At 44.5% G+C, this 16,608-nt stretch overlaps 1 protein-coding gene and 1 long non-coding RNA gene across 4 annotated transcripts in view; one reads left to right on the top strand and one right to left on the bottom strand.

Annotated features, from left to right (window-relative positions):
• LOC120540236 (filamin-B) overlaps positions 1 to 12,580 on the bottom strand; it is a 194,040-nt gene extending 181,460 nt beyond the window's left edge. For 2 of the 3 annotated variants that reach the window (XM_039770799.1, XM_039770801.1), the window contains exon 1: positions 12,183 to 12,575. In XM_039770799.1, the coding sequence (XP_039626733.1) occupies positions 12,183 to 12,474 (292 nt within the window). In that variant the 5' untranslated portion in view covers positions 12,475 to 12,575. Of the gene's footprint in view, positions 1 to 12,182 lie in introns of all 3 variants that reach the window. The other variant, XM_039770802.1, reaches the window with a different exon arrangement.
• Positions 12,170 to 16,608, top strand: part of LOC120540239 — a 28,753-nt gene continuing 24,314 nt past the window's right edge. The window contains exon 1 of the long non-coding RNA XR_005635780.1: positions 12,170 to 12,262. This is a non-coding gene — a long non-coding RNA (uncharacterized LOC120540239). The remainder of the gene's footprint in view (positions 12,263 to 16,608) is intronic.

Genomic DNA, 16,608 nt, shown 5'->3' with positions numbered 1-16,608 from the left:
ACATTGTGGTCAGCAGCACAGGAGCACCGCAGGGGACTGGACTTTCTCCGGTCCTGTTCAGCCAACATACAACAAACTTCCAATACAACTCAGAGCCCTGCCACGTGCAAAAGTAAACTGACAACACTGCCATCGTGGGCTACATCAGGAGTGGGCAGGAGGAGGAGTATAGGAAGCTAATCAAAGACTTTATTAAATGGTGCGACTCAAACCACCTACACCTGAACACCAGCAAGACCAAGGAGCTGGTGGTGGATTTCAGGAGGCCCAGGCCCCTCATGGACCCCGTGATCATCAGAGGTGACTGTGCAGAGGGTACAGACCTATAAATATCTGGGAGTGCAGCTGGATGACAAATTGGACTGGACTGTCAATACTGATGCTCTGTGTAAGAGAGGACAGAGCCGACTAGACTTCCTTAGAAGACTGGCGTCCTTCAACATCTGCAATAAGATGCTGCAGATGTTCTATCAGACGGTTGTGGCGCCCTCTTCTACGCGGTGGTGTGCTGGGGACGCAGCATAAAGAAGAAGGACGTCTCACGCCTGGACAAACTGGTGAAGAAGGCAGGCTCTATTGTAGGCACAGAGCTGGACAGTTTGACATCCGTGGCAGAGCGACGGGCGCTGAGCAGACTCCTGTCAATCATGAAGAATCCACTGAACAGGATCATCTCCAGACAGAGGAGCAGCTTCAGCGACAGACTGCTGTCACCGTCCTGCTCCACTGACAGAATGAGGAGATCGTTCCTCCGCCACACTATGCGACTCTTCAATTCCACGTAAACGTTAACATTATTCAAAGTTATTGTCTGTTATACCTGCATTGTTATCACTCTTTAATTTAATATTGTTCTTTATCAGTATGCTGCTGCTGGAGTATGGGAATTTCCCCTTAGGATTAATAAAGTATCTATCTATCTATCTATCTATCTATCTATCTATCTATCTAATCCTACCAACTACACTGTCTTTCTGTCTGTGAGCCATCTAGTGAGTTAACCCCCGGACCCATCTTACCATGTGAAGGGGTGTGTTGAGCTACAGTCCATCCCAGCAGTGACAATTGCAAAGCTGGAAAGGCAGCCCATTAGATGGCACACTCACATACACCCTCACATTAACTCTCCAAAGGCCAGTGTATTTCTCTCGACTCAGAGACCCTGTACCAGCAGTACTGGGGGGTCAAGACAGGAGCCAGCACTGGACAGAACTGGCATACGTCCTTGTAACAGGCCTAAGAAGTGTCACCAGTTTAACCAGACATGGACTCTGTGAAAGTTGAAGGAAACACACAGGACTGGGCTCTGCCCGACTGGCAAGTGCAGTAGGCTTCAAGCGCAGTGAGGCAGTCACCGCACAACACTTTACAAAACGAGGTTCTGCACATAAATAACAGTTTCTGTTTCATGCTGACTTCCAAACAAGCTGGAAAAACCAGCTGAAGGGTCTCCAACTGCAGTGCCCCTAGGCAGCCGCTAGCTTTTTTTTTTTTTTTTTTGGTTTCCACTCATAACACAATCCTGCTCCGACTTGGCTGTTCTAACATCGTGTGCTGCTCTGCGGGCACAAACTTTAAACGTTACGGCCGAGAGAAATGCTGACAGTCAAAGGGACTGCAGTGACAAAATATATAAATCAGGACCTGTCATGTGACAAGTGACTTCAATGTACAGGTTAGTCTCCTCCAACCCAACGAATCGCTTTTCATTCAAATATTAACTCGGCAGATCTGAAGAGTAGCCTATATTTCAAAATGAACCTCGTTCTTTTCAGGCAAAGACAAAAAAACATTTGTTCAAGCTGTGTGTGTCAGTGACTGATAACGGTGACGCTCTGCACAAAGGTACAGGCTCGTCAACACCTGAGCTTGTTTTTCAAGCTACTTTACACTTTAGTAAAATCACTGGTCAGTGCAAGCAGACGTTCTTAACCCTATGAAGACAGCAATTCTGTTTTGGTTCAATTTAATAAGCCCTCGTTGATTTAGGTCGGCACAGTGCTGTTCGTTTCAGTCGTACTCCTGGACTCTGCACGTTCTCCCTGATTCAGTTCTATGTTAAGTTAACTGGGGACTGTAGTGAGCTGTAGTGTCTCATCTAAAGTTGGCTTCTGCCTTGCACCCCATCCTGCCGAAATAAACAGGAGTTTATTGCAACAATATGTTTAATAAAATTACGGTTTCAGAAAACAGATTAATTAATGGGCAGATCTGTGGTAGAGGGCAGCATAGTTGCTCAATGACTATAGTGCGCCTGGCTTGTGGATTCTAGAGACCCACAACTACATCAGTGTGTCCCAACCACCAGTACCGGGTCCATAACAATGATTTTGCCAATCCACAAAAAAAATTCACTGAATTCTCTGGTCATGTTTTTTAGCCAATGTGAACACTTTTAAGATAACATTACAAACGAAAAATGAGGTCAAGTTCTGTCTTATGTATCCGACGTACACATTAAACAAGCATATCAGGATCTTCTTCATTTCTGGCTCAAAAAGTTGGCAAAAACCACCGTAGAGAATCCAAACCCTTAAACTCTGACTTGTGAAAGTCCAAGTATCTAATATTTGTAAATCTGGACAGCTGAATCTCCAACTCTATTAAAAAATAAATAAATCAGAAATAAAAACAGAGTACTAGCATTTATGTATTTCCACTTCAGGCAATGGTTGGGCAAATTATGATACCGAGTAAATACACTTATTCAATTTTAAACCTCCATCGGTCCGCAGAGATTTAAATTTTAAGTCTCCTTTCGGTCCCACAAGTCGAAAAAGTAAAAAAAAAAAAAAAAACTGATTCAGGGGTCTCCTCTCTGCGCGACACTAGGCAAGTCACTCAACTTGTGAAGTTTGAATGTTCTTCCCATTTCTGAAACATTAACTGACCAGACTACTGTGATTTAAAGTGGTGAAGCGTTTCACCTGACATTGTGGTCAGCAGCACAGGGGCGCCGCAGGGGACTGGACTTTCTCCGGTCCTGTTCAGCCAACATACGTCGGACTTCCAATACAACTCGGAGTCCTGCCACGTGCAAAAGTTCACTGACGACACTGCTATGGTGGGCTGCATCAGGAGTGGGCAGGAGGAGGAGTACAGGAACCTAATCAAGGATTTTGTCAAATGGTGCGACTCAAACCACCTACACCTGAACACCAGCAAAACCAAGGAGCTGGTGGTGGATTTTAGGAGGACCAGGCCCCTCATGGACCCCATGATTATCAGAGGCGACTGTGTGAAGAGAGTGCAGACCTAAAAATACCTGGCAGTGCAGCTGGATGATAAACTGGACTGGACTGATGATCTGTGGAAGGGAGGACAGAACCGACTATACTTCCTTAGAAGGCTGGCGTCCTTCAACATCTGCAATAAGATGCTGCAGATGTTCTATCAGACAGTTGTGGCGAGCGCCCTCTTCTACGCGGTGGTGTGCTGGGGAGGCACCCAGCAGTGATAAAAATGTGATAACAATGCAGGTATAACAGACAATAACTTTGTATAATGTTAACGTTTACCCCCCGAGTCACATAGTGTGGGGTCTCCTCAGTCTGTCAGTGGAGCAGGACGGTGACAGCAGTCTGTCTGTCTCTGAAGCTGCTCCTCTGTCTCGAGATGATCCTGTTCAGTAGATTCTCCATGATTGACAGGAGTCTGCTCAGTGCCCGTCACTCTGCCACGGATGTCAAACTGTCCAGCTCCGTGCCTACAATAGAGCCTGCCTTCCTCACCAGCTTGTCCAGGCGTGAGGCGTCCCTCTTCTTGATGCTGCCTCCCCAGTACATCTGAATAAATAAAACCCATTATTCGAATCAGTATTTAGTTCATTTAATGCTACCATAATTCCGTTTCGCGGAAGTCAACTTCTCCTTCTTCACTGTTTTGAGTTTTTGGTCACTAGATGAAAGCACAATGCAGACACTATTTAGTCTTCGGTGACTCTGCCTCACAGAACCCGCTCGCGTTTGTTGTTATACGTGCACTGCCGCTGAATCGCATCGTAGTCACCAGATCTAAGCACACAGCCGATACCATTTCGTCTTCGGTAACTGCGTCACATGCAGGCCGAAGGCAGGATTTAGTTTCGGGGCGGAATTTATCAATTTATGTACATGCACACATTTTTTTTATTATTTTTATGCATAATTTCTTCCAATTCTTTAACTTTTATTCAGATTTCGGGGCGGTTTAGACCCAAACTCCCCTTACTGTACTCCCTCCCTTTCAACAAGGTGCGGGTGGTACGCAACACAACTCACTTAACCTAAGGTGGTACTTGACGTCCAAAAGTTTGGGAGCCCCTGTGATAGAACATCTGCAGCATCTTATTGCAGAGGTTGAAGGACGCCAGCCTTCTAAGAAATACGATTCTAATGATATGCAACTTAGACGCAAACACGTAAGCAACACAACAAGCTCCATGGTAAGCAACTCCCCTCTACATCCGTTATGGTGGAGTATGTTTTATTTTTTTCGTGATCGTTGACCAACCAGGGAATGAGATATTGTTAATGAGCAGGATCCAATCAGGAAAGGGCCATGTAATATATAATCACTAACAAACTGAGAGCGCAATTAAGTCTGCATTTTCAGAATTCTGCGATCACCAATCCACACTGAAATGGCGCCCTGGCGTTCTCAGAAGTATACGGCTCTGGAGAACGTTGTCAAAAGTCTCAGTTACATGCTGGGGTAGTATAGAGGAAAGGCAAAAATGGAGACGGATATCTGTGGTTTTAAACAAAAGCGAACTAGTGTAGCAAAGAAGCATTGTACTTTGAGGGGCTACGAATAGTGAAGGACCAGATCACCTGTCAGTTTTAGAGTGAAAGGCGCAGATCAGACGGGATTATTAGAGACGGACCAGAGTTACAAGCTGCTAAAAAGTTAACAGGCCCAGAGAGAGTTACCCCATTTGGAGATGCAAACTCCTTAGCTTTTGTAATGTTTCAGATTAGAGGAATGAATATACAAAGACGATACCCTTCATATGAATTCATCCAGTACTAGTGCTTTGCTGTCGATGGACTTTGTGTTAAGAAAGGCAAAGTCAGCGGCAGAATGTTGGCTACACGCAGATCTATATCCGGAATTCACGTAAATAAAGCAAACATCTGGCAAACGTGACCCACTTGTGACCAGAACCCTGAGCTTCATGGTGTACTTCAGGAAAAGCGTGTTGCAGTATGCCAAAGCTTTTAAGGTGTGGCATCTGGCCGGGGCTGGAACCCGGCCAGGACGCCCAGGAGGACCGGAGGAGGGGACCGCGAGGGGGCGTCCGCCCTGGTTATGTTGGGTGACTCGGGTAAAGGGCTTGGAAGCCCAGCCCTGTAGGGACCCGTGGCCACCGCCGGGCGGCGCCCCGGTGTCTGAATATCCTTCCTGGTGTGGCGGAAGTGCTGGGGGATAGACGACAGGGGACACCCGGACAGCTTCCGGGTGTGCAGCCGGCACTTCCGCCACACTGGGGCGTGTCTGCGGAGGAGTGCCGGGAAGCAGCTGAAGCCCATCTGGGTTCCTATTTAAGGGGCCGCCTCCCTTCAGTCGATGGCGGAAGTCGGGTGGAAGAGAGACGGAGCTGGAGAGAGGACTGGAGGCGGCCAGGAGAAAGGCATTGAGACTGTGAGGCCTGGACATTTGGGGAAACGGTGCTGGAGGCACAGGGGTTTGTGGTGCACGTGATTTGTATATAATTGTATATAAACAGTGTGTGGTGGAGCCAACGATGTCCGTCTGTGTGTGTCCGGGTTCAAGTCCACAAAGGCTACTCTACTCTATTACAGGACGGCCATTTGTTGCACTTAACTTAGAAGGGTTCACCACAATAGCGCTTCTACATAGATTGATTTGCTCTTCAGAAGAGGTCATCCACCAGAAGCTAAGTGTGTTTGGGTCCAGCCAGTGCTTGGATGGAAGACTAAATACAGGAATTGGGTTGCTATTGGCGCGGCCAGCAGGGGGCGCTTAACTTGTGCTCTGAATGTGGATCCCAATGGTCCAGAGCAGTGACAGGGACACCGTCTTTCAGGTAAGTATAAAACTGAAGTCCTGACTCCATGGGCCTTCTTCATAACGAGTAGGGTCTATCCCGATATTCTGGCTAAACTGCTACCCAAAGCCTGGTCATTCTGGCCCCCCTAGTCATCCCCTGTCTCTCTCACCCCCTAACAGCTAATGTGTGGTGAGCATACTGGCATAAAATGGCTGCCATCGCATCATCCAGGTGGATGCTGCACATTTGTGTTGGCTGAAGTGGCTCCCCACTCACTGAAGCACTTTGAGAGTAGGGAGGAAGGCACTAACTACAGTAATCCCTCGCTATATCGCGCTTCGACTTTTGCGGCTTCACTCTATCGCGGATTTTATATGTAAGCCTATCTAAATATATATTGCCGATTTTTCGCTGGTTCACAGATGTGTCTTTTTACCTCCTGTACACGTTCCCTCAGTTGGTTTGCCCAGTTGATTTCATACAAAGGACGCTATTGGCGGATGGCTGAGAAGCTACCCAATCAGAGCACGCGGTTAAGTTCCTGGGTACTGATTGGCCCAGCGATGGAGAGCAGCATTCGATTCTGCTTTGCGTTAAAACAGGAAATCTCGTCTCGCTCATTCAGCATCAACGTGTTTCGCTGTGTAAAGAGTTAACATTTGAGCTCTTTTGTGTTTGTCTCTGTGCGTAAGTCAAGCCCTTCATTACGTCTCCAAAACGATCTGCTCCTGCTTAATCTATCTAATATAACTGGGTAAGTAAGTAAAACGAGTGCATTACTGTATATACTTATTTTTGTTAAAATATGTATTACAATGTGTTTAAAATTGTATTACGTATAAAATAAAACTCCTCGATGATCTTACGATACGTATGTTTGTGCGTCGTATATAAACGGTGTGTTTACATACATAATTTCAATTCATCTTACTTAATATCTAAGAGAATATAAGGGGTTTATGCTGTATAACAGTGTGGGAGAGTTTATAAGGGCTTAATATATATAAAAATAAGCATATAAACATACAGGGTGGTCCAGATCTAATTATGCAGATCGTCTGGATGACTTTGATTTACGCGGGGACGATTCCAGTTCGGCGTGAAGACGATTCTTCGTGTCGTCAGTTCGAACACTTCTCGATGGTCATGGGATTTTTTAGGTGATTATCTATGTAATAAACCTAATAAGTTATAGCGGAATGAAAATTGCATAATTAGATCGGGACCACCCTGTATGGTTTTTAATTCGTGGATTTTCACCTTTCGAGGAGGGATCACCGTATATAAATATAAAGAAACGTTATTAATTGCTTATGTAGCAAGGAAAGTGGGAAGAGGTGGCAGTATTGTCTGTTTTACCTGATCTATCTATCTAGTGTGCAGAGAGTTTATAATTCAAAAACTACGTGGGATAGTAATACTGTATAAGATGGGCAGTCGGTCTCCACAGGAAAGCGCACGCCAGACAGGTCCGTAATCCACTCGAGTATCCAGGCATACAGCATGAGATGCACAAAGTGCAGCCAGAAGAGTCGGGAGGGCAACCAACATAACCGCAGGCATTACTGCAGCAACACTCCAGATTTTAGTTCAACCAGAAATCAAAACAGAATCCATCCATCCAACCCGCTATATCCTAACTACAGGGTCACGGGGGTCTGCCGGAGCCAATCCCAGCCAACACAGGGCGCAAGGCAGGAAACAAACCCCAGGCAGGGATTGCCAGCCCACCACAGCCAAATCCAAGATGAAACAATTAACACAATGAAAGAAAGCAAGGAAGCGGAGAGGTGCAGCAGCCTGTGTGCACCAGCACTGCCAAAACAAAACCAAGTAGGCGGTGAATTGTGTATATTTACGAAAGAAGGTTAGGATAGTGGGCATTCATCACATATTTCACAGACAGGGAACCTTGGTGGGATGAAAAACCAGTAACATGTTGGGAGTGAAAACGTAAGTCAACTGCACGTCAAGGTGACAGATGAAATTTTGCCCTCACTGCAATAACGCCCACCCTCTTCGAGGAGTCAGTCCAGCAGATCTGCAACACAAACCACAGGGAAGCTGAGTGTGCAGCACTTGGCACAATCTTCGTTTCCCTGGGGCACTCTGTTAAGTCTACGGGACAGCTAATCAATGTTATCTAAAGTGCAGATTTTACGATTGTGTCACAGCACGATGAATGAGAATTACGTAATATGACAAACCAAAAAAAAAAAACAGTAAAGCATTTTTGGCATTGGGGTCGAATGTTAACTGCATTCCAAACACTTTAGATTTAAAAGTCCGAACCCGATTCTCAACAAGTGACCAGGCTACTGGAACGCAATGCCAAAGGTTGCCATGTCTATCTTAACCATTGACTTACTAAAAATACAATTGAACTCTCTGTATACGACGGGAGGTCCATAGAAAGTATGGTATCCAAACTACAAAACACTTCTGGGAGTATACTGGCAATAGAAAGATGGTACTGTATATAAAACCACAAGTGTACAGCTTTAATGGTCACTACCGATTCATTTTGGGTTCTTTGAGAGAGTCGGATACACTCTCAGTGCTCCACCCTCAGAAGAAACAGAAATAGAATAAAACTCCAACTATTATTGCACTGCTGCGGTGGGCTGGCACCCTGCCCAGGGTTTCTTTCCTGCCTTGCGCCCAGTGTTGGCTGGGATTGGCTCCAGCAGACCCCCGTGACCCTGTAGTTAGGATATAGCGGGTTGGATAATTCATGGATTATTGTACTGTGAGAAGGAATTGAGTGCAGAACTGTGCTACTGTATATAAAGCAGTGGGATACGAGTTCCACTCGCCGCTCGACTCTGTGCAGGTCGCTCCTTTTGTCGGGGTCACCGTGTGCCAATAAAGAAGTGACAGACAGTGTCCTCTGAACTAAAACAGTAGGGAGTGTGATCTCCAGGTCATTAACACACACACCACTAACTCACAATATCAGCTTTCTTATGAAATATGGAAGTTGTGTTCACTATGGAGAGGCCCTAAATTGTATAAAATCACTCAGGTAATAAGATGCAAAACCTCCCAAGAACAAAGTCTTGTATATGATCCTCATCAGGGAGCTGGTCAACATGCCAGAACTCACAAAAAAGAACTGCAATGCAACAAGTACCTCTGAAATGGTTTACATTGTGAAAGGCACTATATATCCATCCATCCATCCATCCATTATCCAACCCGCTATATCCTGTCACGGGGGTCTGCCGGAGCCATTCCCAGCCAACACAGGGCGCAAGGCAGGAAACAAACCCCGGGCAGGGCGCCAGCCCACCGCAAGGCACTATATTTTCTTCTCTTTAAGAGTCAAGGCTCTTGGGGTTTCAAAAAACAGGGTCTGTTAAAGCTCACCTTGTGTGATTTTGGGCTACAACAACAACAACATTCATTTCTATAGCACATTTTCGTACAAAAAGTAGCTCAAAGTGCTTTACATACTGAAGAAAAGAAAAATAAAAGACACAGTAAGAAAAGTAAAATAAGTCAACATTAATTAACATCGAATAAGAGTAAGGTCCAATAGCCAGGGGGGACAGAAAAAACAAAAAAAAAAACTCCAGACGGTTGGAGAATAAAATAAAATCTGCAGGGATTCCAGACCACGAGACCACCCAGTCCCCTCTGAGCATTCTACCTAACATAAATGAAACAGTCCACTTTAGATTTAGGGTTCTCATGGAAGGACTTGATGAAAATTAATTAGAATTAGAAATTAATGTTACATAATATCACAAATGTACACATTCAATTACTCCCACTAACAAGTTATATGACACTGAGAGGACTAATATGATTACAAAAAGAACTGAACTCGTCTTATAAAGTGCTGTGACGGGGACTTCACCATAGAAAGGTGTTTTATAAATTCACAAGAGTACACAATCAGCCTCCATACTGACCAGAGGTAGAGAGCGCAGGTAACCACACTAACCTGGCAATGCTCACAATGCAGAATTACAGAAAGACCCCCACTGTGACCCGTCTATTCATCTCTTCGGAAAATATTTACGCTGTGAAAAGACTCCATGTATAAAACCACTAACGGGCTGTACGACTCGGGGGCGACTCACTTATGGTGACAATGTAGAATTACGGGTAAGTGTGTAGGTACCATTTTGAGCATACTGTGCCACTCTGCAGTGGTATTGTAGAATTACAGGTAAGTGTGTAGGTACCATTTTGAGCATACTGTGCCACTCTGCAGTGGTATTTGTGGATAAGGCACTATATAAAAATCACTGGGAAAACAAGTTCAAATGCTACCACCAGCCTAGATCCAGGTTCATATCTGACAGCACTTCATTAATAGAAATACTGAAAGAACGGCAATTTTCATGCTAAGTACTTTTTTTTTTTTTTTGGTTTAAATCAAGGTGCCATTACAGTGCCATGTGTTGTATTATGAGTGGATTGTGAGATTTGCTTGTGATCAGAGGCAAAAAAGTGAAATGTTCAGTCCTCCCCTGTCTTATTACTGTGCGATTCCGGTCTTCTGTCCGTCCGTTCTGCCCTTTTCAAACTTGCTAATCCTGAAATGGGCCTATCACAGCAAGCACCAGGCAGGTATAATAACCCCTGGAACAGGGTGAACTTCATATGCCACATTTCAAAATAAGGAAAACAAATGTACTCCATTTTTAAACATTTAAAATATATTAACAGTGCAAAGGAAGAATATGTCAAAATCACAAAGACACAGGGTTCATATCCTCCTAGTAGTTCAATGGAGGTCCTTGTGTACAGAAAGCACTAGATTCTACCAATTCTGTACCTAAGAATTGTATTTGCTAGGTGCAGCAGTCACTATATAAAATAAAATGTCTGACTGCTGAGTTAAAGGAGGCCAGGCCATTTAAGTGTTGGGCAGTACAGCAAAGCCAGTGTTTGAAGCCGTGAGTCAGTTAACTTTCCATGGCTCAAACCGCACAAATTAGAAACACTTTGAGGCATGTTTGTAATGGAAGTGTGATTTTTAAAAACACAAAGTCAGAGAGGCCGAATCCTCAGACACTGCATAAACTGGTCAGTCAGTCGGTGCTTGAAATGTAGAAATACATAAATAACTTGACCTTCCCTTATTAGGATGTGCCAAGATTGGCACCACATCCAACCACCGGTTCAATGGACAATCACTGCGTGCCCCTCATGGTGTAACGTTTCAACGTAAATGCGGTGTCATTAATGTGGAGATAATTTAAATGACTTGCAAGGCGCTTTATAGATTAAAATACGATCATCATCGCCAGTAAAGAAGTGCGCGCAACGGTATTCTAGCAGTGACGTCACGGACGCGCAGCTTTCAGATTCCAGTCTGCGCAGTCCGGTCAGGACATTTGGCAAAACTGCCCTTTTTATATAGAAACAGAATTAGTATTGCACGACAGTGTGGGAGTTCTGGCTTTCAGTTCAAACATAACCGTATATGCAAGCAAATGGTAGCCTACTGAATACATAGGTTCAAGTATCGAGTTAAGGTTCCTGCTACGCACACAGATCCTGACGTCACCGGAGTCGCAGGTAGCTGACGAACCTCGCGACAAAAGCCGTTGTTTCAAAGTGACCATAATTAACACTTTCAAATGTTCAGCCTTGGGTAATTTAGAGTTTCTATAACATTTACGGGTCGATATCATATACAAGCAACGAACAGACAGGCGGGTATTGAATAAGGGGGGGTTCGCCACGCCTGGGCGAGGACGGGCACACCTACTAGGTGACATTCGTGCACTGGAAGCTTCAGAAATACACTGCGCATTTTTTTTTTCCACGGAGTAAAGAGTATGAAAAGCACTCCGGATTGCGCTCTTTTACCGAACTGTGCGTGTTTACCAATGTACTTGTGTATTTTTCATAAAGGGGATTTGCGACATTACGCGCCAGGTTTGAATAGGTGAGGACGGCACCACCTTCAGTGTTAACGCGTGAAGTGGGCGCGGTAGCGCCACCTGCCCTCAAGCCGGATCCGCTGCCCCGGACAGGGACCCTCCCCAATCTCGTGGTGGGGTGCGTCCTAAGGGTCAGAACAGTGCAAGTACCATGTGTTCCTCGAATCCTGCAAACAAAGTGACGATCTGGGACGCAAAGTGTGCATCTTGCCAACTGTGCGCACCTTCAACACTAGTCCACACGCACGATGTATCTCGAGACAGACAGCGGGAAGGGATCGCTTTACCTATGGATACGAGCTTGATGTTCTCTCGATCCAGGAACTCCAACGCCACAGACACGTTCTCCAGCTTCATCTGTCGAAAGGTGGGTCTCTGGTTGTACTTTCTGTACATCTTCTTCTGGCTCAGGACCTCGAGCAAGGCGATGAGCCTCAAACCGTCCTCCAGGTCAGTCTGCAGGTTGCCGATTCGCTTGTGGACGCATTTTAAGTGCTCGTTACACCAGCGGGTGAAGGTGTTTTGCTGGATTCTCTTCCAGGGCGCATCCTCGGCTAACTCCTTCTCTGTCACGGGCATCGTGACAAAGGGGAAACAAATACAAGAAAATTAAGTCCGCTCCAAAACTCCCCGCTGCTGCCGCCGCCGACGCTGCTTGCTGCTATTCTGACAGCCAAGACCGAGCAGGAGCGTAGAGTAGCTGCCGCGCGTGCGCACTAGCCTCTGGCTCGGGGATTGTCCCGCCCCCCTCACCTGGCCGACCGTTTACTCACTCACTTCATTATTTGGCTCTCGGCTACCGCGAGTGCACGTAGGCGTTTGGGAGGCTGAGAAGGGTCGCGTGAATTTGTCATATTTTTTTTTTCTTCCTCCAATCCTATGTCAGTATAGAGATGGAGATCCGTAGTGTTGTACATGCGGTTCTACACGACGAACCGGTCGGGAGGAGCTGGACGAAATGAATCGGGGGAGTCCGGGCTGTCACTGCAGGCAGGGGCGTGTTATGTCTCCCCAGCGGATCATCAACTGTCATTTAGTCCTAGTTAGTTTGGCGCATTCTACTTTCTTGAAGATAGATTTATACAGGCTAGGACTGGAGATCCCTACGGAAATTAGCCCACGTTTTAGGTTCTAGCAAAATGAAGAACGACAAAAGGATTCTTGGAAGTAAGGATGGGAGAGGCTACCGCGTGGACTCAGATTCACACCTCTCGTGACTTGCACAAGTGAGCGATGTGCACTTCAGCTACAAAGTGTGCAACATGCAGATTCTTAAAAAGTGGCACTTGTTGAAAAACGATTTTTAGCGATGGAATTGCACGTTTAACTGACCCAGAACTGCTGGCCCATCTAGCACAGGGGTGACCAACTCGATTTTGGGGTGGGGTGCATTTGAATCAGGTTCTCACTCCTACTGCTTGTTTTAAATTCGGCAGATCAGTGGATCAATCTTGTGTCTCAGTAATCTTAATTGTTTAGCTGGCCTTTGGTCTTTTCTTATTCTGCATTCAGAAAAGCTTTGAACACTTAACTTTATTTTACTATTTTTATTTCAATCCACCCTATTTGTTGTGTTTTCTCCTTAAAGTACGGCCAGATACTGACAATTAGCGATCAACGGTGCCAACTGCATTGAACATTAAAGCAGAGCGGCTACTTCAGTGTTATATGCATTTGTATGCTAATTAGTAATAAAAGGCTCAACTAAGTGCTCCTCAAGTTCCTTAACTGCGGGTGTTTGTCACAACCAAACCACCTTCTGCTTTTAACTGGACACCTGCCACCTTATACAAGCTGTTATTTCCCAGTTGCTGCGTTTTTTGGTGTCAATCCAGAATTTACAAAATGGGTTTGCTAAATGAAAAATACATGAATCAAGCATTTGTGTGTGACACTGGTTTTTTGTTTTTCTTGCTTTTTAATAGTTTGCTGTCTTTTATGTTCGCTAGTGTATTTTATACTGAATTAGCTGCTTCCCTTATTACTGACAGCTGTGTCTGTACTGCGTATCACTAATCGTCAGTATTTGGAAGCAATAAAGGGCGTCAACTCCACAGCAAAAAGTGAATTAAAAAGAGTATGGTAAAATACAGCTTATTTTTGTATCGCAGCCTTCACTGCGCTGTGAACACATTCTCAGGTACAATGCTAGTATAGGTTATAATAATTACTAATTTGTCCGTCTGTGTTTCGTTGTGCCTGCCTGGTTGCCTCAGTTTCATGCCATTTGGTATGGGGTTTGTAAAAACAGTACTAATGGTTGTAATGTGCCATCTGTTGGAAAGACAGATGTCAGGCATTTTATTGCTACAAGTGTTTGTGACGTGCCATCTGTTAGAATGAAAAATGAAATGCATTGTATTACTACATGCATCTGGCCTGAAGAAGAGACCCGAGTTGCCTCGAAAGCTTGCATATTGTAATCCTTTTAGTTAGCCAATAAAAGGGGTCACTTTACTTGGCTTATCTCTACATGCATTTCAAAACACATTGCAGTAGATGGCACTTTGCAAATGTTAACACCAAATTCGCCGAGGTCTGGGCTGATTACCTTAGTTAGTTAGTATACATACAGTATTCTGGGCCATCCAGCCTGATGAGAGAACCTGTCCACCTGTTGATTCCAATGCTCCTCTATCTGAGATGACTTCCATGGGGAGGAGAATAACTTGACAGTAGAGCAGTAGCACCAAGTGAAACAAACATCTAGGTCGTCTTCTTTTGGCTGCCCCCATTTAGGGGACTCCATCCATCCCTGTCTTGTACATCACGTTGTGCCGCACCGACTGCCTTCATATCCCCCCTCGCCACATCCATAAATTGGCCTTCCTCTCGCCTGGCAGTTCCATCCTCAACATTCACTTTCTGATGTCCCCTCTGCACGTGCCCAGACCATCTCACCCGGTCACCAAACTGTTGTACCTGTGTTGCCCCTCTACAGCAGGGGTGTCAAACTCCAGGCCCGGAGGGCCGTAGTGGCTGCAGGTTTTCATTCTAACCCTGTTCCTAATCAACAAGCAGTTTTCACTGCTAATTAACTTCTTTTCCTTTCATTTTAATAGCCTTGTTTTTAAGAATTCAGTGCTCTGAATTGATTTGTTTCTTCATTAAATGGCAGCCAAACAGAACTGAGATGTGAAACGAGCCGGCAGATGACCAGCTAAATTGAAATGTCAAACTCCAACCAGTTTCTTAATGAGAAGCCAATTCTTGCTGTCAATTAAACTCGTTATTTAATTCCATGGCTTGTTGCTGCTCTCATTCTGCCACAGCAGACGTTTCCAAAAGTTTTTCCTAAGAACACCATCAATATGTTTTGGTGACCTGAGATCTCAACCTTACTGAGAACGTCTCCTTTCTTTATTTTCAGATATTGTGTGATGGGCACAGGGGAGCTGGTGATGTGGAAGCTTATTTTGTGTCTCATTATTGTCCGGCTGCTAATTAAGGAAAAAGAAACAACTAAAGGGCCAGAGTCAAGTTAATTAAAATTAAGGCAAAAGAAGGTAATTAGCAGCAAAAACGGGTCACTAATTAAGAAGATGGTTAGAATGAAAACCCCCTCCAGGACTGGAGTTTGACACCCGTGCTCTACAGGGTGGTCCAGATCTAATTATGAAAAGGTGAACAATCGACTGACAGCCGTCTCCCCGCCATTTTGGAACGCAGGGCAGGTGCTGCCATCTGTCGGCAACAAAAAGAATTTGCTGTGAATTCTCTATATAATAAAAACTTAAGTTATAGCGTAAAGGAAATTTCTATTTAGATCTGGACCACCCTATAATATCCTCATTCCTAATCCAACAAATCTAGATACCGAAAAAAAATGAACAAAGGAGGGTTAGTAACAGGTTATAAATATTGTGTTACTTAAAACTTTGTACAAACAAAGAAGAAAGTTATAACTAAATACAGTTCACATTTAAATACGTGACAAAATGCAAATTTCTAAATTTCCTTTACATGTAAATATACGGGCACAAATGTCTGCCTGCAGAATAAACTAAAAAGACTAATTAAAGCGCCATGTAGATAATCGACTACACCACTGACTTGTGAAACTGTTCAGAATGAAAACCTGCAGGGACGGCGGTCTGCCACGACTGAACTTGGGAACCCCCCTAACGTAATGCGCAACACTCAGCCCCCTTTCCTGGATCGCTGCAGTGGTTTCAGGTTTTCACCACAAACCAGTTTTCTAATTAGAAGTCCATTAATTTTTAATTACCTCTCAGACAGCCTTGGACTCCCAGTCCCTCCTAACCCATTAACAGCTGTGTTTGAGGGTCTTCCAGATGGGTTTAAAGTGGAGAAAGACAAACAAACTGTGATTGCCTTCACTACACTCTTGGCACGCAGACTTATTCTGATAAACTGGAAGAACCCAAACTCTCCTCTTTTAAGTCAGTGGGAAACTGATGTGTTATATTATTTAAAATTGGAAAAAATCAAATACTCAGTTAGAGGATCTGTGCAGACTTTCTTCAAAACACGGCAGGATCTAATCAGTAATATTTTAAAATAAGTTTATAAAGCACAGAGAATTTCTTAATTTAGGTATGTTTACAAGCCTTAAATCTTAAGCCGTTCGGCTTGCTCTCTCTCAGGAGTGGGGATCGATCTGCTCTTAACTCAACTTTTCTTTTTGTAAAAACTCGATTGCAATAAAATTAATATAAAAAAAAAAAAAAGTTATTGCCGTCAACAATCGAT

This window comes from Polypterus senegalus, chromosome 12, assembly GCF_016835505.1.
Source record: "Polypterus senegalus isolate Bchr_013 chromosome 12, ASM1683550v1, whole genome shotgun sequence".
NCBI lineage: Eukaryota > Metazoa > Chordata > Cladistia > Polypteriformes > Polypteridae > Polypterus > Polypterus senegalus.
Note: the sequence above shows the minus strand (reverse complement) of the source record. Positions and strands in the feature narration are given on the sequence as shown.